Source organism: Cherax quadricarinatus, chromosome 1 (genome assembly GCF_038502225.1).
Source record: "Cherax quadricarinatus isolate ZL_2023a chromosome 1, ASM3850222v1, whole genome shotgun sequence".
In the NCBI taxonomy this organism is placed as follows: Eukaryota; Metazoa; Arthropoda; class Malacostraca; order Decapoda; family Parastacidae; genus Cherax; species Cherax quadricarinatus.
This window is the reverse complement of record NC_091292.1, coordinates 47,280,897-47,303,426: the sequence shown is the minus strand read 5'-3', so window position 1 is coordinate 47,303,426 and position 22,530 is coordinate 47,280,897. Positions and strand designations below refer to the sequence as shown.

At 40.2% G+C, this 22,530-nt stretch overlaps 1 protein-coding gene across 1 annotated transcript in view; it reads right to left on the bottom strand.

Moving 5' to 3' along the window:
• LOC138852813 (murinoglobulin-2-like) overlaps window positions 1-22,530 on the bottom strand; it is a 348,116-nt gene that overhangs the window by 233,157 nt on the left and 92,429 nt on the right. The window contains exon 5 of the mRNA XM_070085802.1: window positions 20,752-20,848. Within this exon, the coding sequence (XP_069941903.1) occupies window positions 20,752-20,848 (97 nt within the window). The remainder of the gene's footprint in view (window positions 1-20,751; window positions 20,849-22,530) is intronic.

Here is a 22,530-nt window from a genome sequence, read left to right as displayed (position 1 = left end):
AAACAGTGTCCAGAATATCTTGCTGTCAATTTTGTCAAGGTTGGGAACCAAAGCAATCATAGTACTAGGGGGAGAGAGCACAACTTTGTAGTACCCACAGTCAGTGGCCAGGCTTCAAACACCTTTTATTGTACAGCAATAAAGGAATGGAACAGACTACCCGCACATGTCAAAGCCAGTCATTGCATGAACCAGTTCAAGAAGAGTGCCAAAAGGTGTCTGATGAATGTAGCTACAGAAAGGGAGGGGAATGATTTTCTATTTTTTAGCTAACATACGTGTAAATTTTACCTTATTCCTAGTAATGACCCTCGTATTGTAGATAGTCTTAATGACCCTCGTGTAGTAGATAGTCTTTTTAGTATAATAAGATGTTATCTTCATTATAGAATAATAAGAAAATATTCTAACCTTTATATTATAATAATAAGGTAAAAGGACCCCAATGGAAATAAGTCAATCTGTCTGACTTTTTTGGGTTATCCCAGGTTCTCTACACATATGCTGCTATGTATGATAATTCTATGTAACTGTATTTGTGTATACATGAATAAACTTACTTACTTACTTACTTAATATGATAATTGACTATTTGGCATCATATAAAAGTAGGCGGAGCTTATCCGTAGAGTGCCAGCCAATCGGGAACCATCTGGGAACACTCGGGCATATTCCCGCTCCAGAGAGAGCCAGGAGAAATCACTTCATTATTACGCTTATATCAGCTTATATATCAACTCTACGGCTTATTTATCTATCAGAATTGATCTAATATGATATAATAAACACTATGAATAACATACAAACATGCTATATACTCTAGGCTGAATAAAATAGGCCGCAGTGGTTCCCAAACTGGGGGTAAATTACTTCCTGGGGGTAATTTAACCATTTTTGGGGGGTAATGGAGGGGTGACAGAAAAAAAGTTATGAATTCTAAAAATCAAGAAAACAATGCGGTACCCGGTATGAGGATTATTGTTAACTTTGTCTTAGTATATAAAGTTGTAAAGTAAACCTATTATAAGTAAGTAATAAAGTTAAACCAAATAACAATAAACATCAAAAACTAATATACAGTATTAGAAAAGAAGAAATATATAGCTAAGTGTGTGGAAACCCAAAAGTATTTTGACAAGTATGCTTCAGGACAAAAGTCACTCAGTAGCCCAGATCGACCTGTCCAGTACGCGTCACTCACTTCCTGAGGCTGCCTCTATTTCACACTGTCAGTTTATCTGTGAGCATCAGCCGAGGTAGACATAAGCTGGTATGAAGGCAAGAATTCCTAAACTAGCTTCAAGTATGCAACTCCATCCATCCCATTGATGTTCTTGACATCTTTGGTAATAGTCATTAGAGATGCACAATGTTCAAATACAATAAATAAAAGAAAATATCTCAAGTGTTTTAATTTAGCCGTATATATCAATAATAACAACATTTTGTGAAAGGGGTAACATGCTTTATGTGGCATGTTAAATTGGGTAACAAGCTGAAAAAGTTTGGGAACCACTGAAATAGGGCATAATATGGCAAGAGACCATCGGCAATATTTCAATATAAATGAGTTACTCCTCTCATTTGTCGTCTTCGAGTAAGAGAAAACGGCATTTTGAAGAGGATAACTGCATTAGAACATCAGTTTACTAAGACATTCACCCAAGCAAACGCAATTTTCGCTAATTTTTTTTTTTTAAATGGGGGGCCGGCCGGCGTTCCAGGCCAATAACTCAGAAGTAACTTATTCACCTAATGTACCTATTTCTTCCTTTATTACTTAATTAAATGGAATAATATTCACAGAAATTGTAGAATAATGATTTCTCTAATTTCCTTCGGGCAATTTTTGGAAATATTCCAAATACTTTGGGAGTTATGTGGGAGTAAAGGGCAAATTTTTTGCAACATTCCAAGAACTAACAAACTTTATTTTTTTGTGAAATGAAGATAAGTTATTTAGAGGAAAAGGTCCCTAACAAAACTCGTATTAGCATTGTTCTCTCGGCACCAAGTGTCCAAACAACATTACGTCGTCCCATATAGGAATAAATTGCCCCCAAGGGCATTTTCAGTAAATCAGTCCTTTTTCAGTCTTTTCTCAGTTGTTGTTTGAGGTATATTTTTGATAAATATTTTCAAGAAAGCGTGAAAACACTTTGTGTTGTGCACCAAAACTTGAGGAAATCGGACGGTAAACAAAAAACTACAAATATTTTAAGGTAATTAATGAATATACTGTATGTGTATTTTATCGCTCTGGGGAGCTTTAATTAAATGTAGTATATTACGTGGGGGTAGGGTGGACTGACCTGGCTGGCTACCATGCCTCCCAGACCTGACTTCACACAAATTAAACTCACCTCTCACCCTATATTAAGACAATAAATATTTTAAAGTAAGTAATGAGTATACTGTGTGTGTATTTTACTTTTTATTGTTTTTAATGCCTAGTTCTATTGCTAACGTAATATATGTTAGTGTAAACTTGTTACCTGGCGTTTATATGCATTTATAAGTGGAAAAAGAGGCATTCTGTTTTCCGGCAGTGTCTGCTTTCCGGCAGCAGCATGGAACCTAACCTGCCATATAAGTGGGGCCCGACTGTATATAAGCGTCAGCTTTCTTTCCTGTGCTCCAGAATCTTCACGACTACGGTGCTCAGCACTCCAAGGCTGAGGGACTGAATACCTCATCTTTTGTATATAGTTCTACTGTCTTCAAATTATGTCTTAGAATTTGTATTGATGAAGTCACTGGATGACGAAACGTCTACAATAACGATACCCATATGTTGCTTATGTGTCTTAATTTTCATCAAGAGTTACTAGAGCTTTGCATCTTAGATGCAGATTCGGAAATTTTGGGTCTCAAGCCGCTCAAAAGCTAGAGACTGTACGGCTTTCGGACAACACCCTTCTGAGGAGAATTGTTAACATGGCCACAGATACTGAAGAGCAAGTTTTAGAGGATATAAAGAAATCGAGATGTTTTGCGATTCAACTTGATGAATCAACTGACGTGAGGACTGAGGATCCTCGTAAAGGTAACTCTGCTGGATTAATATTACCTTTATGGAAGATATCAGCTCATGTGCACATTATATTCATGAAAATGAAAACTTGATCGAATTGTCCTCTGATGTCACTCTGGTGTCCAAGCATAAAATACAATCATTGTCTCAATTTTGGATATCACTGGAAAAGAATATCCATCTTTCAGTTATAGAGATAATAAATATTTGGTCGTATTTTCGACTGCTTATTTATGTGAGAAAACTGGAGCTATGGCTGGAGCCACGGCTGGAGCCACGGCTGGAGCCACGGCTGGAGCCACGGCTGGAGCCACGACTGGAGCCACGGCTGGAGTCACGGCTGGAGCCACGGCTGGAGACACGGCTGGTGCCACGGATGGAGTCACAGCTATCAATTATTCTAAGAAAGGAGCAGCAGAGTTCCCAGTAATTTTTCTTGAATTAAATAATAATAAAAAAATAATTAAATATTGTTTTCTCAAAAGTTCAAGACGTTCTATTATTAAATATTATTACCATTTTTGCTTACTGCTCAGTTTCTAATTATTTTAAGTAACTACAGATTTTTTTTATATAATAACAGATTTAAAAACAAATATAAAAAAATAATAAATAATACTATATTATATTTTTAACACGTCGGCTGATTCCCACCTAGGCAGAGTGATCCAAAAAGAAAAAAAAATTCTGAGAGGTCCGTAGGTATCAAAAGGTTGAAAACCACTGTAGCAAAACACACTAGCATCTAGAGCAACAACAATGATATCTCCGAAATAACTGATGAAAAGCGAGAAATGAAAAGGGACAAAACCAACAGAAACGAAAGAGAAACATGAGAAGGAAAAATACAGATTAAACGACAAAATATTCTTCCTTAAGATAAAGGAAAAATGAGATAGATAATTAATACACAACGATAAACTGATGCACCCCCCCCCCCGTTCCCCATCTAAGAAAAGAATATAAACTTACTATGACAAAGAAGGAAACATTTAACAGACAACCAAGAAACATTGTAAAAAAATATATTACAAATATTTAAAGTAGAAATTATACCTCAGGAGCAAACAACAGTAAAAGTAACAGAAGCAGTGTAAGTAATGTTAGTGTAAGTATAAATAAAAGTGATTAGAGAAAATGTATTAGTAATAATGAAATTAGTGTAACTGTTAGAAAAAAAAACAGTGCCAAATGCAAGGAATATTGATGTTGTAGAAGAAAACATAATCTGTAGACTCAGTACAAGTTGTAACAGGAGATTAATTTTAAGTAAGAGTAATGAAAGATGAAGTAGAAGTGAAAGAAAACAGAAGAGGAAGAAGAAGAATTACAAGATATATCAATAGCAGAAATAACAACAAGTTTAATAGTAGCAGCAGCACTAGTAATAGTATTACCAGATGCAGCAGCACTAGTAATAGTATTACCAGAAGCAGCAGCACTAGTAATAGTAATACCAGAAGCAGCAGTACTAGTAATAGTATTACCAGAAACAGCAGTACTAGTAATAGTATTACCAGAAGCAGCAGTACTAGTAATAGTATTACCAGAAGCAGCAGTACTAGTAATAGTATTACCAGAAGCAGCAGCACTAGTAATAGTATTACCAGAAGCAGCAGTACTAGTAATAGTATTACCAGAAGCAGCAGTACTAGTAATAGTATTACCAGAAGCAGCAGCACTAGTAATAGTATTACCAGAAGCAGCAGTACTAGTAATAGTATTACCAGAAGCAGCAGTACTAGTAATAGTATTACCAGAAGCAGCAGCACTAGTAATAGTATTACCAGAAGCAGCAGCACTAGTAATAGTATTACCAGAAGCAGCAGCACTAGTAATAGTATTACCAGAAGCAGCAGTACTAGTAATAGTATTATCAGAAGCAGCAGTACTAGTAATAGTATTACCAGAAGCAGCAGTACTAGTAATAGTATTACCAGAAGCAGCAGCACTAGTAATAGTATTACCAGAAGCAGCAGTACTAGTAATAGTATTACCAGAAGCAGCAGCACTAGTAATAGTATTACCAGAAGCAGCAGTACTAGTAATAGTATTACCAGAAGCAGCAGCACTAGTAATAGTATTACCAGAAGCAGCAGCACTAGTAATAATATTACCAGAAGCAGCAGCACTAGTAATAGTATTACCAGAAGCAGCAACACTAGTAATAGTATTACCAGAAGCAGCAGCACTAGTAATAGTATTACCAGAAGCAGCAACACTAATAATAGTATTACCAGAAGCAGCAGCACTAGTAATAATATTACCAGAAGCAGCAGTACTAGTAATAGTATTACCAGAAGCAGCAGCACTAGTAATAGTATTACCAGAAGCAGCAGTACTAGTAATAGTATTACCAGAAGCAGCAGCACTAGTAATAGTATTACCAGAAGCAGCAGCACTAGTAATAGTATTACCAGAAGCAGCAGTACTAGTAATAATATTACCAGAAGCAGCAGCACTAGTAATAGTATTACCAGAAGCAGCAGTACTAGTAATAGTATTACCAGAAGCAGCAGCACTAGTAATAGTATTACCAGAAGCAGCAGCACTAGTAATAGTATTACCAGAAGCAGCAGCACTAGTAATAGTATTACCAGAAGCAGCAACACTAATAATAGTATTACCAGAAGCAGCAGCACTAGTAATAATATTACCAGAAGCAGTAGTACTAGTGTGGAAAATTTTTAATTTTCCGAAACTATAGCGCCTAATAGGTGTTTTATGTGCCGATAGGAGTCAAAATGTATTTGAAAATGGAGTAGAACCAAGAGTTCCCTTGGCGCATGCGCGGATGTGCGGGGGAGGCAGAGGCGGATTGTTTTGAATGGTGGTGAGGAAGCGGGGAAAACATGGAACCACGAAATTGACATTCACGGTGGCCTAAGGATTAATATAGGCCTCATTTCATAATAAGAAGTGTCGTAACTGTTCCTGGTGGAGAGTGAGGGAACGTGATTTACGGGACTACGGTAATAGAGTGGTAAAAGTGTGATAAGAGTAGGACCGGGTGACTGACGCGTCACAATGGACTGTGTCCTGGAGAAAATTACCCTTGGTTTAATCATCACTCATCGGTCTCAGATCTTAATGGAGTGACCTCTAGTTTGTATAATAGTTATGAGACATTAAATCGTCTTGTGAATAGTAATGTAATCAGTGATAATAACATTGAGTTAAGAGAAAGCAGGATGTGAAATAGAGCGCCCTGCTCCGAGTGAACGTGTGACTCTCGTAACGGGGATAGTGGAGATTTATAGAATCACGACTTCTAACCGGGACGATCCGACGGATACCTCGTCCTGCCGGAATGAGAACCGTGTCGGTGTAGCAGGACATCGAAACTGAGGTAGTGAATGGAAGAAATAAGGAGTATCAATCACCCACAGTTAAGTAACCCTTCTAGTTATAGCAACCTTAGGCTGGCCAGTTGTGGTATGTTATAATTAGATAGGTTGAGTGATCCAGCTACATCAAGTGACCACCGGAGAACAGCTGGTAAGTGGTGGGATTATGTATAAATGCTTTTCCTTGATGGATGTATCCAGGTGTATCTTACCCCCCCCCTCATTCAGCTAAACTAATATAATCTATACAGTCCACAATTAAATTGTAGCACCGTACTTGTGGGTGCTATCCAATCTATACTGGTCTCGGATAGATATGGATAAGATTATGAGGCCGAAGGAATCACTTGCCGCGACCAGGGGTGGTTAAGTTTTCTCACATGTCTACACGGGGTGACTACGGTAAACATACAGTTAAGCACCCTAGGAAATTTTCCATATCTGCTCGCTGGTCCTTCCTGAACCGGATGCAATCAGTGAAAAAATTAATTGAATTAATTACTTAATAATTAAGTGACTGATTGAAGGAAGTGGGTATAGGGTACACAAGTTTAATCGATCGTGTGGTGGATGATAATTAGCCCAATAAATTGCTAGCACATGGGTGGCTAGGATTTATACAAGAGTAAAGTGCAAGAATTACTCTTATAAAGCGTCTACTTAAGTAGTATAATGGGTGATTATTAATTCCCTAACCATGGCTGGGTCTGAGGAAGTTAGTGCGACTGGCAAGTCCATGGATGCCAAAGCAAAGAAAGCGTCACTACAAGCTCGGAAGGGTCATGTTACTAAATCATACAAGAAGTGTATGGAGTTAATGAAACAAGAAACGGTAAACCCTGATGAATTAAAGCTACACCTAGAAGCCTTAGGAAATAGGCATGAGTCATATAGATTGTGGTTTAAAGACTATGAAAAAGAGCTGCTAGAGAACTGTGCAGATGATGCTGAAAGGGAGCGACTGCTAGATCAACATTATGAAGTGGAGGACAACATTGTGTCCTGCAAAACTAAGGCTTTGGAGAAGGTAAAGGGTGTAAACAATGTTGTTGGTCAACCTAGTAAGGAAAGTCAGAGGCATCTACCAAAACTCCCAGAATTATGTATGCCTGTGTTTAATCCGGGAGAACACTGGGAGGAGTTTTGGTCTATCTTCAAAGCAGTCGTACATGATAGGAGTGATCTTGCAAGTGTTACCAAATTATGCTATTTAAAGGGACAGGTAAGGGGAGATGCGCATGTTCTCATACAAGCATTCCCAAATGTAGACGACTCCTATAGTGAGGCAGTTGACTTGTTGGAGGTCACTTACGGCAACTTGGAGCAAAGTAGGCTGGACCTAGTAGCTAATTTGGCTAATTTGAAGACTCCAGATCACAACCGCAACAGTTTACAGCAATTTAGGATCAAACTAGAAAGCACTCTTAAGACCTTGAGTAATAAATATGATCTGGAGGGAGCAGAGTGGTTGTTGAGTGCCTTGATTCAGAATAAATTGAACCACAAGACCATAGAGTGGTTATCTAACAGATATCACAAGGGTTACTTCAGGTTGGAAGAAATGAGAGTGGGACTGCAAGAGCTAATTGTCCAACTGCAGACCAGCCAACCCATTACCTCTAGGAATACCACGTCTACAGACCCCAGTGCACCTGCCAAGTTCCACAAAGGGAAACCTTATCCTAATATCAATAATCCTAAGCCACCTACTACACGGGGTTACGTAGGCACGTATCAAGTGACAGGTGCCAGTTATAGTGGTTCTCCACCTCCAAGCAAGAGGAGGAAGTACCACAATAAGGGTAGCCCAGTTGATAAGAGGTCAGGCAAGGAAAGGAGAGATTGTATCTTCTGCAACGGTACTCATTTCTCTAAGAACTGTAACGCCTATAATTCATGGGATGTTAAAGTGGAAAGATTGGAAGAGCTTGCTAGATGTATCAGGTGTCTAGGAAATCATAATGTAAGGGATTGCCGTGCTAACTTGCACTATTGTTATCAGTGTAACAAGGGAAGACACCACATAGCTATGTGTAAGGGCAGATCTAATCGTAATGATGGTAACAATAGTACTGATAGTGATAATAACCCAGACACAACAGTAGCCCACGTAAAGATTGCAGCTAACGTCGGTAATGATGGCCTAGCTGAGGTAGCTTTGCCTGTGTTGGATGTGGTGATTAATGATAAACGGCGTAAATCCAAAACTGTAACAGCATTACTGGATCAGGGATCACAACGTACCTTCATAAAACGTAACTGCCTTAATGGGATGAAGGTACAAATGGGAGATCCTGCTATACTCAAGCTATCTGGCTTTCTCTCGAATAAGAAGGCCCAGTCATACGACACTGTTTATGTAACTGTCCGGCTGGGCAATGAGAGAAAACGTATTAATGCCGTAATTGTGGATAGGCTCCCAGAGAAAATATCTACAATAGGGCTTGGTAACGCTACTGAAAGGCTTTCGAGCAAGGTAGATTTGGCACCTTCGGGTATAAATAATGATTCGGTGGGGCCAATAGATATTTTGATAGGTAGTGACCATTATGCCACCTTTGTAAAGGGTATGACAAAGAAATGCGGAGTCACCCTTCTAAGGACCGCCGGAGGTCACGTGATGTATGGCAGGCTTCCTCGTACCGATAATGAATGACTGGAGGAATCCATAAATACAGTTACGGTGTGTCTTACTCATGAAGTATCACCCCAGTATAAATATACTTCAATAGAGGATGAAGTTGAACCTGTGTATAAATTATGGGAATTGGACAGCATAGGGATCAATGTAAATGAAGAAAGTCCAGATGATTCCTTTACTCAAGAACAATACCAGAAGGATGTTAAATTTGAATCTGGACAATACTGGGTGAGACTTCCGTGGAAGCTGAACCATCCAGACCTACCAACTAATTACCGGATGGCGTATGGACAATTAAAGGCCCAGCTCCACGAATTGAGCAAGACACCAGAACTGTTGACTGCTTACGATGATATAATTAATGAGCAGTTAAATAATAAATTCATAGAGGAGGTACCTCCCGAGCAAACCCAGATTTATGGTCACTATTTGCCACACCACGGAGTGAAGAAGGATTCTAAGACCACTCCTCTGAGGATTGTGTTTAATTGTAGTGCCAGGAGTAATAAAAGTGTACCTAGTTTGAATGACTGTTTGATGACAGGTCCGTCGTTGACGGAAAAACTGGGAGACATACTACTAAACTTCAGGGTTAAGAATTATGCCTTTACGGCAGACATAAGTAAAGCTTTCCTGAGAGTGGGTCTGCAGGAGGCTGACCGGGATTGCACTAGGTTCTTATGGCCCGAGAATCCTAGTGACCCACTTAGTCCCCTGAAGACTTTTCGCTTCAGGAGTGTATTGTTTGGTGCTACCTCCAGTCCGTTCCTACTCCAGGCAACGATAAATGCACACCTTAAGCGTACGGGTGGTCCACTGAGTGGAGTAATGGGTAAACAATTTTATGTGGACAATTTCCTGGGGGTGACGTCTACTGAAGAGGAACTAATGAGCATATACGCAGGGGCTAATGAAATAATGCAAGGTGCAAATATGCCCCTGAGGGAATGGAACAGTAATTCGTCCAGCTTAAGAGCTCAAATAAATAAAGACAACCCTGGAGTTGAAGTGTCCAAATATAGTAATGTGCTGGGACTGACTTGGGACACAGAGGGAGACTTGTTATCGTTAAAGTCTAATGACTACAGCATGCCCAATAAATTAACCAAGAGAGTCTTGCTTGCAGAAGTTTCAAAATGCTTCGATCCACTAGGCTTAGTGTCCCCACTTACCATAAGAGGAAAATTGTTGATACAAGAAGCATGGAAGCTTAAGTGTGCTTGGGATGAAACCCTACCTGAGGAATTTGTTGAAAGGTGGGAAGAACTAATAGGGGAATATGTAAAATTACCAATGTTGAAGTTCCCCCGTAATGTGGCCAGTCAAGAGGGAGAAAATGTACTCCACATTTTTTGCGATGCTTCGAAATTAGCATATGGAGCGGTCGCTTACCTTCAATGTAATAGTGCCATTTCTCTTGTTATGTCTAAGGCTAAGGTGGCTCCAATCAAATCACGCACCTTACCTCAGTTGGAATTAACGGCCATTTATGTAGGTGTCAAATTAGCCAATTATATAAGAAATAAATTGCGAGAGATAAATATCAGCGACACCGTAATTTGGTCTGATAACGAGGTATCCTTACAATGGATTCGTAATGGTAACAGTAAGATTGTGTATGTACAAAACAGAGTCGCTGAAATCCATCAAATGCAGGAGAAACACAACAGTTTGGGTCAGCATATGTTAACCTTTAATCACATTCCTGGTGACGAGAACCCAGCTGACTTCTTGTCTCGAGGCTTGACTTATGGAAAATTTGTGAGTGCTTTATCGTGGTTTAAAGGGCCAAGTTGGCTGGTGGACAAAATTAACTGGCCGGTGCAAAAGGCACATATTGCTCCTGTCGAAATTATGGTGAGCACCGCTCCGGTCAATAGTCCCTCCTTAGCCATTGATATGAACAGGTATTCTTCCTTACCTAAGCTGATTAGTGTGACCAGGTTAGTGTTTAAATTTATAAGTAAGATGAATATCTCACATAATTTTCCCCATCCCCTGAAATACTGGCTACAGAGGGTACAAGAAGAAACCTACAGGGATGAGATTAAATTCATGATGGACGGAAAAATTGTGAAAGGCTCAATAATAGAAAAGCTGGGGCTGTATTTAGAGGATGATGTAATTAGGTGCAGAGGCAGGTTACAGAATGCTGAATTGGGGGAATATGCTAAGCACCCTATCTTGCTGCCCAAAACTCATCACCTGACAACCTTGATTGTCTTTAATGCCCATAATAACGTGATGCACGGTGGGGTACAGGATACCTTAAACTGTATTCGGGAAACCTTCTGGATTCCACAAGGACGGCAAAGTGTAAAGGGGGTTATCAAGTCGTGTGTAATATGTCGCCGGGTGGATGCCAGAACCTACATGTACCCAGGTCCTCCACCATTGCCCAAGGAACGCGTGCAGTTGGTAAAACCATTTGATGTGACCGGAGTGGACTATAGTGGGCCAATCATTTTGACAGGTACTTCAGATGGTGTCCCCTTGAAGGTGTATGTATGTCTATTTACTTGTACAGCTACTAGGGCTGTTCATCTAGAAGTGGCTCAGGACTTGTCTGCAGAACAGTTCATACAGCTGTTCCGGAAATTTGCAGCTAGACGATCCTGTCCAAGATTGATGATCTCAGATAATGCCACCAATTTTGTAGCGGGTGCTCAACACTTGATGAAATTAAATAAGAGTGATGATGTACAGTCTTTGTTGACCCAGCGAGGGTGTGTCTGGAAATTTATTACTCCCAGAGCCCCCTGGCAGGGAGGACTGTACGAAAGAATGATAGGTACAGTGAAAAGATGTCTTCGTAAGGTGCTACACAGGAAGAGAATTGATTTGGAGGAGTTCCGGGCAGTGTTGGTGGAGGCAGAAAATCGAGTGAACAATCGCCCTCTGTCATACATGAGCGACACTCCTGACGCGGAGATACTGACTCCCTCTCACCTAATATGTGGACAAAGGTTAGAAGCTGCGCCTATCTATAGAGATAATCCCGAGGGAAGTGATGAGGATTATAATAACGTGACTGTGTTGAGTGACAAGTTCAAAATGTTAAATAAGGTAATTATTCATTGGTCTGATGTGTGGCGTAAAGAATATCTTCTTACACTACGTGAACACTTTTATGGTGCGCCAGAGGCAGTAAACCGACAGAACATTCAACCAGGTGACATTGTGTTAATTGATACTGAACAACATCGAACACTGTGGCCTCTGGGCAAGGTAGTTACATTATACCCAGATGCACAAGGTGTTGTCAGAAACGTCAAAGTGTTGTGTCGTGGTCAAGAAAGTTTGCGTACCATTAATAAATTAATTCCCTTGGAATTAAATGGTGTTCAATCCAGTGCAGATGGAAACCTAAGGGACAGTGACACGAGTGATATTGAAGACACTGACCGGGTAATGCAAGAAGAAACCGTAGTAAGACCCACTAGGAAAACAGCAGCGCAATCTAGAGAGGGCTGGAACCGTCTCCTGGAGGAAGACGCAATTTAAGTCGTCTAACAACGACTTCCGCCCGGCCGCAGTGTGGAAAATTTTTAATTTTCCGAAACTATAGCGCCTAATAGGTGTTTTATGTGCCGATAGGAGTCAAAATGTATTTGAAAATGGAGTAGAACCAAGAGTTCCCTTGGCGCATGCGCGGATGTGCGGGGGAGGCAGAGGCGGATTGTTTTGAATGGTGGTGAGGAAGCGGGGAAAACATGGAACCACGAAATTGACATTCACGGTGGCCTAAGGATTAATATAGGCCTCATTTCATAATAAGAAGTGTCGTAACTGTTCCTGGTGGAGAGTGAGGGAACGTGATTTACGGGACTACGGTAATAGAGTGGTAAAAGTGTGATAAGAGTAGGACCGGGTGACTGACGCGTCACAATGGACTGTGTCCAGGAGAAAATTACCCTTGGTTTAATCATCACTCATCGGTCTCAGATCTTAATGGAGTGACCTCTAGTTTGTATAATAGTTATGAGACGTTAAATCGTCTTGTGAATAGTAATGTAATCAGTGATAATAACATTGAGTTAAGAGAAAGCAGGATGTGAAATAGAGCGCCCTGCTCCGAGTGAACGTGTGACTCTCGTAACGGGGATAGTGGAGATTTATAGAATCACGACTTCTAACCGGGACGATCCGACGGATACCTCGTCCTGCCGGAATGAGAACCGTGTCGGTGTAGCAGGACATCGAAACTGAGGTAGTGAATGGAAGAAATAAGGAGTATCAATCACCCACAGTTAAGTAACCCTTCTAGTTATAGCAACCTTAGGCTGGCCAGTTGTGGTATGTTATAATTAGATAGGTTATGAGTGATCCAGCTACATCAAGTGACCACCGGAGAACAGCTGGTAAGTGGTGGGATTATGTATAAATGCTTTTCCTTGATGGATGTATCCAGGTGTATCTTACCCCCCCCCCCTCATTCAGCTAAACTAATATAATCTATACAGTCCACAATTAAATTGTAGCACCGTACTTGTGGGTGCTATCCAATCTATACTGGTCTCGGATAGATATGGATAAGATTGTGAGGCCGAAGGAATCACTTGCCGCGACCAGGGGTGGTTAAGTTTTCTCACATGTCTACACGGGGTGACTACGGTAAACATACAGTTAAGCACCCTAGGAAATTTTCCATAACTAGTAATAGTATTACCAGAAGCAGCAGCACTAGTAATAGTATTACCAGAAGCAGCAGTACTAGTAATAGTATTACCAGAAGCAGCAGCACTAGTAATAGTATTACCAGAAGCAGCAGCACTAGTAATAGTATTACCAGAAGCAGCAGTACTAGTAATAGTATTACCAGAAGCAGCAGTACTAGTAATAGTATTACCAGAAGCAGCAGCACTAGTAATAGTATTACCAGAAGCAGCAGCACTAGTAATAGTATTACCAGAAGCAGCAGCACTAGTAATAGTATTACCAGAAGCAGCAGTACTAGTAATAGTATTATCAGAAGCAGCAGTACTAGTAATAGTATTACCAGAAGCAGCAGTACTAGTAATAGTATTACCAGAAGCAGCAGCACTAGTAATAGTATTACCAGAAGCAGCAGTACTAGTAATAGTATTACCAGAAGCAGCAGCACTAGTAATAGTATTACCAGAAGCAGCAGTACTAGTAATAGTATTACCAGAAGCAGCAGCACTAGTAATAGTATTACCAGAAGCAGCAGCACTAGTAATAGTATTACCAGAAGCAGCAGCACTAGTAATAGTATTACCAGAAGCAGCAACACTAATAATAGTATTACCAGAAGCAGCAGCACTAGTAATAATATTACCAGAAGCAGCAGTACTAGTAATAGTATTACCAGAAGCAGCAGCACTAGTAATAGCATTACCAGAAGCAGCAGTACTAGTAATAGTATTACCAGAAGCAGCAGTACTAGTAATAGTATTACCAGACGCAGCAGTACTAGTAATAGTATTTGTGGAAAATTTTTTAATTTTCCGAAACTATAGTGCCTAATAGGTGTTTAATGTGTCTATATGGGTCAAAAATGTATTTGAAAATAAGAGTAGAACCAAGAGCTCCCTTTGCGCATGCGCGGATGTGCGGGGGGGAGTGGCGGGTTTGTTTTGAAGGTGGAGAGGAAGCGGAAAAGGCATGGTACCACGAAATTGGCATTCACGGCGGCCTAAGGATTAATATAGGCCTCATTTCGTAATAGGAAGTGTCGTGACTGTTCCTAGTGGAGAGTGAGGGAACGTGATTTACGGGACCACGATAATAGAGTGGTAAAAGGTGATTACGGGTAGGACCGGGGGTGACTGACGCGTCGTCCTGGACTGAGCCCCGGGAAAATTACCCTTGGTTTAATCATCACTCATCGGTCTCAGATCTTAATGGAGTGATCTCTAATGTGTATAATAATTTGAGTCATTAAATCGTCTTGTGAATTGTAATGTAATTAAGGATAATAACGCTAAGTTAAGAGAATATGTGAAGTGAAATAAGTCGTTTGCTCCGAGTGAACACGCTAGACCTCGTTGTTAACGAGACGAGGAAAGGGAAACTCCTTGAGTCACGACGTCTAAAGCAGGACAAACCAGCGGATACCTCGTCCTGCTGGAATGAGAATCGTGTCGGTGTAGCAGGACATCGAAAATGAGATGGTGAATCAAGAAATGAGGAATATCAATCACCCACAGTTAAGTAACCCTTCTAGTTATAGCAACCTTAGACTGGCCAGTGGTGGTATGTTATAATTAGATAGGTTATGAGTGATCCAGCTACATCAAGTGACCACCAGAGAACATCTGGTAAGTAGTGGGATTATGTACAAATGTTTTCCTTGACGGATGTATCCAGGTGTATCCTACCCCCCTCCCCTTCATTCAGCTAAACTAATATAATCTATACAGTCCACAATTAATTAGTAGCACCGTACTTGTGGGTGCTACCCAATCCATACTGGTCTCGGATAGATATGGATAAGATTGTGAGGTCGAGGGGACCACTTGGTGCGACCAGGGGTGGTTAAGTTTTCTCACATGTCTACACGGGGTGACTACGGTAAACAATATGATTGTCTCCCAATGAGATTACTGGTATGTATATAATGTTGAGGTACATACAGGTAAGCACCCTAGAAAATTTTCCATATCTGCCCGTTGGTCCTTCGAACCGGATGCAATCAGTGAAAAAATTAATTGAATTAATTACTTAATAATTAAGTGACTGATTGAAGGAAGTGGGTGTAGGGTGCACAAGTTTAATCGATCGTGTGATGGATGACAATTAGCCCAATTAATTGCTAGCACATGTGTGGCTAGGATATACAAGAGTAAAGTGGAAGAATTACTCTTATAAGGCGCCTACTTAAGTTGTATAATCAGTGATTAATAATTCTCTAACCATGACTGGATCTAATGGAGTTAATGTGGCTGACAAGTCCGTGAATTTTAGAGTAATGAAAGCATCATTACAGGCTATTAAAAGCCATGTGACGAAGGCATTTGATTTAGTGAATCAAAGAACCGTGAACCCTAATGAATTAAAGTTATATTTAGATGCTTTAGAGAGTAGATTTGATTGGTACAAATTGTGGTTTAAAGACTGTGAAAGAGATCTGCTAGAGAATTGTACAGATGGAATGGAAATGAATGTTTTAATTAATCAACATTACGAATTGGAAGAAAAACTGTCTTGTAAAAGTAAGGCTTTGAATAAATTAAAGGGTGTAAGCCAGGCAGTTGATCAACCTATTAATGCAAAGGGTGTGTTTGCCAAAACCTCCATAGTACGGTCTGGAGGAAATCAGACTAGGTCGGCAGGAATTAATTGTTCAATTGCAGACCAGTCAGCCAAACAGTTCTAAGGATATAACACATAATGACTCTGAAGTATCTGTCAAGTCTCAAAAGGGAAAATTAATCCCAGTGGTAATAATCATAGTTAAGAGTTAAATAGGCACATATCAAGTCAGGAATCAGTAATAGTGGTTCCTCACATCAAGGTAAGAGGAATAAGTACTTCAGTAAGTGTAACCCAGTTAATAAGAGGTCAGGCAAGGAAAAGAGAGACTGCCTCTTCTGCCAGGGTACTCATTTCACTAAAAATTGTAATGCCTGTAATTCATGGGATATTAAAGTGGAAAGAATGAAAGAACTTGACAGATTTATCAGATGTCTAGACAATCATAATGTAAAGGATTGTCATACCAAATTGAACAGTTGCTATCAATGCAACAAGGGAAAGCACCATACAGTTATGTGCAGGGTTGTATGTGATTCTTATAATAATGGTGACAATAATGATAATGTTAATAACCCTGACACTACAGTGACTGATGTAAAGGTTGCAGCTAATGGCAATAATGATGGCCTAGCTGAGGTAGCCTTGCCGGTGTTGGATGTAAAAATTCAGGATAAAGGGCATAAATCCAAAACCATACGGCGTCACTCTCCTCAACACTGGTACGGGCCATGTAATATATGGCAGACTACCGCCTAGTAATAATGACTAGAGGAAGTAGTGAATACGGTCACGGTGTCTTACTCATGAAAGGTCAACCCAGTACAAGTATTCTTCTATCGAGAATGATGTTGAACCAGTCTAATTTGTGGGAGCTGGACAGCATAGGGATTAATGTAAATGAGGAAAGTCCAAATGATTCCTTTACTCAGGAACAATACCTGAAGGATGTTAAATGTGAATCTGGACATTACTGGGTGCGACTTCCGTGGAAGCTTGACCGTCCAGAATTACCTACTAATTATAGGATGGCGTATGGACAGTTAAAGGACCCAGCTCTGCGAACTGAGCAAGACACCAAAATTGTTGACTGCTTATAATGATATAATTAATAAGCAGTTAAATAATAAATTGTTCTTACTTCAGGCGACGATAAATGCACACCTTAAGTGCACAGGCGGTCCACTGAGCGAAGTAATTGGGTAAATAATCTTATGTGGACAATTTCCGGGTGTGACGTCAACTGAAGAGGAACTAATGAGGATATGTGAAGGGGTTAATGAAATAATGAAGAAATGTGCTGGGACTGACTTGGGATACTGAGAGACTTGTTATTGTTAAAGTCTCAAAATTCCAGTATGCCCAATAAATTAATCCAGGGAGCATAGGCTTATGCCCCTGAGAGAATGGAACACTAATTAGTCCATTTTGAGGGATCAATAAATATAGATGGCCATGGAGTTGGTGCCTGTATGCAGTAATGTGCTGGGGCTGACTTGGGATACTGAGAGACTTGTTATTGGTAAAGTCTCAAAATTCCAGTATGCCCAATAACTTAATCCAGGGAGCATAGGCTTATGCCCCTGAGAGAATGGAACACCAATTAGTCCATTTTGAGAGTTCAATAAATATGGGTGGCCAGTGAAGATGGAAAAAATTGTACTCCACATTATGTAAGTCGTCTAGCAACGACCTCCGCCCGGCCGCAGTGTGGAAAATTTTTTAATTTTCCGAAACTATAGTGCCTAATAGGTGTTTAATGTGTCTATATGGGTCAAAAATGTATTTGAAAATAAGAGTAGAACCAAGAGCTCCCTTTGCGCATGCGCGGATGTGCGGGGGGGAGTGGCGGGTTTGTTTTGAAGGTGGAGAGGAAGCGGAAAAGGCATGGTACCACGAAATTGGCATTCACGGCGGCCTAAGGATTAATATAGGCCTCATTTCGTAATAGGAAGTGTCGTGACTGTTCCTAGTGGAGAGTGAGGGAACGTGATTTACGGGACCACGATAATAGAGTGGTAAAAGGTGATTACGGGTAGGACCGGGGGTGACTGACGCGTCGTCCTGGACTGAGCCCCGGGAAAATTACCCTTGGTTTAATCATCATTCATCGGTCTCAGATCTTAATGGAGTGATCTCTAATGTGTATAATAATTTGAGTCATTAAATCGTCTTGTGAATTGTAATGTAATTAAGGATAATAACGCTAAGTTAAGAGAATATGTGAAGTGAAATAAGTCGTTTGCTCCGAGTGAACACGCTAGACCTCGTTGTTAACGAGACGAGGAAAGGGAAACTCCTTGAGTCACGACGTCTAAAGCAGGACAAACCAGCGGATACCTCGTCCTGCTGGAATGAGAATCGTGTCGGTGTAGCAGGACATCGAAAATGAGATGGTGAATCAAGAAATGAGGAATATCAATCACCCACAGTTAAGTAACCCTTCTAGTTATAGCAACCTTAGACTGGCCAGTGGTGGTATGTTATAATTAGATAGGTTATGAGTGATCCAGCTACATCAAGTGACCACCAGAGAACATCTGGTAAGTAGTGGGATTATGTACAAATGTTTTCCTTGACGGATGTATCCAGGTGTATCCTACCCCCCTCCCCTTCATTCAGCTAAACTAATATAATCTATACAGTCCACAATTAATTAGTAGCACCGTACTTGTGGGTGCTACCCAATCCATACTGGTCTCGGATAGATATGGATAAGATTGTGAGGTCGAGGGGACCACTTGGTGCGACCAGGGGTGGTTAAGTTTTCTCACATGTCTACACGGGGTGACTACGGTAAACAATATGATTGTCTCCCAATGAGATTACTGGTATGTATATAATGTTGAGGTACATACAGGTAAGCACCCTAGAAAATTTTCCATAGTATTACCAGAAGCAGCAACACTAGCAATAGTATTACCAGAAGCAGCAGCACTAGTAATAGTATTACCAGAAGCAACAGTACTAGTAATAGTATTACCAGAAGCAGCAGCACTAGTAATAGTATTACCAAAAGCAGCAGCACTAGTAATAGTATTACCAGAAGCAGCAGTACTAGTAATAGTATTACCAGAAGCAGCAGTACTAGTAATAGTATTACCAGAAGCAGCAGTACTAGTAATAGTATTACCAGAAGCAGCAGCACTAGTAATAGTATTACCAGAAACAGCAGCACCAGTAATAGTATTACCAGAAGCAGCAGCACTAGTAATAGTATTACCAGAAGCAGCAGCACTAGTAATAGTATTACCAGGAGCAGCAGCACTAGTAATAGTATTACCAGAAGCAGCAGCACTAGTAATAGTATTACCAGAAGCAGCAGTACTAGTAATAGTATTACCAGAAGCAGCAGCACTAGTAATAGTATTATCAGAAGCAGCAGTACTAGTAATAGTATTACCAGAAGCAGCAGTACTAGTAATAGTATTACCAGAAGCAACAGTACTAGTAATAGTATTACCAGAAGCAGCAGCACTAGTGATAGTATTACCAGAAGCAGCAGTACTAGTAATAGTATTACCAGGAGCAGCAGTACTAGTAATAGTATTACCAGAAGCAGCAGTACTAGTAATAGTATTACCAGAAGCAACAGTACTAGTAATAGTATTACCAGAAGCAGCAGCACTAGTGATAGTATTACCAGAAGCAGCAGTAGTAGTAATAGTATTACCAGAAGCAGCAGCACTAGTAATAGTATTACCAGAAGCAGCAGCACTAGTAATAGTATTACGAGAAGCAGCAGCACTAGTAATAGTATTACGAGAAGCAGCAGCACTAGTAATAGTATTACCAGAAGCAGCAGCACTAGTAATAGTATTACCAGAAACAGTAGAATTAATTTTACAAAGACAAAAGTATGGAACTTTATAAGTAGAAAAGGAAATATACTGGTAGTTGAAGTTTTTATTAAAGAACATTAGATGTAGTAGTAGAAGATACAATAGGAAAACGTAGTAGTAGGTGAAAGTTAAGCAGTAGTTGGTAAAGTAGAAAAGTCTATTTAAGAGTAAAAGCAGGAAGAGTGAAAGTAGAATTAGTAGAAGTAGATATAGTTAATGAAAACGTTCATAAAGTTGGTAGTAAAAATAAAGTTGAAGATTGAGACACTTATGCAGCATATGGGAATCTTTATTCAGGAAACGTTTCGCCACACAGTGGCTTCATCAGTCCAATACAAAGAGGAAGGCGTAAGGAGAGGAGGAGAATGAGGTAATCAGTCCCTCAACCTGGAGTCGATGTGTTCAGTCCATCAATCTTCTACAAGATTGATGGACTGAACACATCGACTCCAGGTTGAGGGACTGATTACCTCATTCTCCTCCTCTCCTTACGCCTTCCTCTTTGTATTGGACTGATGAAGCCACTGTGTGGCGAAACGTTTCCTGAATAAAGATTCCCATATGCTGCATAAGTGTCTCAATCTTCAACTTGTCGGTTTTTCAAACCATTCATCACAAAAATAAAGTTGCACTTTAACAACAGATGTAGTAACTTGGGTGTCAGGTACTTACAGTAACATTGTGAGTGACACTGACTTCACATTTCTTCCTCTGATTGTTGTTGACTGTTAGCGAGAGGTTGCCCTTCACAGGTTGACCAAACGTGTAACTGTTAATGGTAGTTAAGAGGAAATTAGTGGTGGCTCGGTATATACAACTTCTTGCTTGTGTGTTCACACTTCTACACTCGTACTTATGAACGTTTAGGTGAGAGCAAACACCAGCATCAACATGGGCAACTTATCAATATCAACACTGCAAATACAACACTAATACAAAACTAGGCCCTAAAACGTGCATGTAGACACGGACAGATCCATAACACTGAACCTCACAGTGAAATTAACTCTCAAATATTAGTGAAAATTATTCAATAAGTTAAATATTACGTAAGAGACAAGACTAAGTAGCTGAGGAGGAAACTCCAGAGTTAAAGCAACAAGACTGGTCAGTAAAGGATCTTTCTATTATCTTTTATTTTCATGATATATGCAATATGAAGATGATGAATCACAAAATTATAATAACACGACTGCAAACAACCCACCGAACAAGTAGGGATTGAGCCCATTGCGAGTGAGTGGTAAAACTCCAAGCCAGTGCATAAGCCACTGGGTCAGCTGGCTTATGCACTGGCTTGGAGTTTTCCACCCCCCTCGCCATGGGCTCATACCCCACCCATTCTATAGTTTGAAGATTCTAGCGTATTGCTTACATTATTGAAGAGATGATGATACAAATGGAAAACCACTACTAGTAACAATAAATAGCCATGTTGCATGCAAAGAGTATGTAATCTTTATTTGGAGCATGTTAACACACTCACATAGGCTGCCTCCCCAACCAGCAAACCAGATACTAAGGATCGAATGATCCAACGGGGCCCCATCTTCAGATCAGTATCCAGGTTCAGCCAATGAGAAGGTGGATCTGGCAGTTGTGAAGGTGACGTGATTACCACTCATGTTTTCTCCCTCTTTATTTCCATTCAAGAACTGGTTGAAGCACGGTGGTCTGCTTTTCCATTGGCTGCTATTTTGCCTTGATTACTGTGGCGTGCACTAATACCTATTGCTGTACATAGTGTATATAGTGTACATACTCCTGTTTATACTTGGCGAAGGATAATACAATTCAAATTTTTTCTGCTGTGTTTATTTTGCTCCCTTCACACCCAGGATAACATGCCTTTGAGAACCTGGTTGTAATAAGCTACAATGCTCATTAAGGAGACGGTCCAATGTTTTGTTCCAACTTCAACTATTAAAAGTCATGATGAAGTGAAAGTAGAAGTATTAGTAGTAATGAGGGTAGTAGTAGTAATGGTGGTAGTAGTAGAAGAAGCAGTAGTAGTAGTAGTAGTAGTAGTAGTCGTAGTAGTAGCAGTAATAGTGGCAGAAGTAGTAGTAGCAGAAGTAATAGTAGCAGTAGTAGTAGTAACAGCAGCAGCAGGAGTAGCAGTAGTAGTAACAGCAGCAGCAGGAGTAGCACTAGTAACAGCAGCAGCAGGAGTAGCAGAAGTGGCAGTAGAAGTCTGTAGTTTAGTGCTGCGGTCTGTCTCCTTTCTCGAAAAATTTGGACTACATTTGCTGTCTTCCATACCTCAAGATTGTTGAAGATTGTCGTTAATGTCACTTGCATTGCCTCTGATTCCTCTCTCAGGACCCATGGAGAGATTTTGTCCGGTCCAACAGCCTTTGAGGTATTTAGTTCTCTTAAGAGTCTCTTCACCTCCTCCTCGATTGTTTGTAGTGTGTCCAGCACTGTTTGGTGAACCCTATTTTCCCTGTT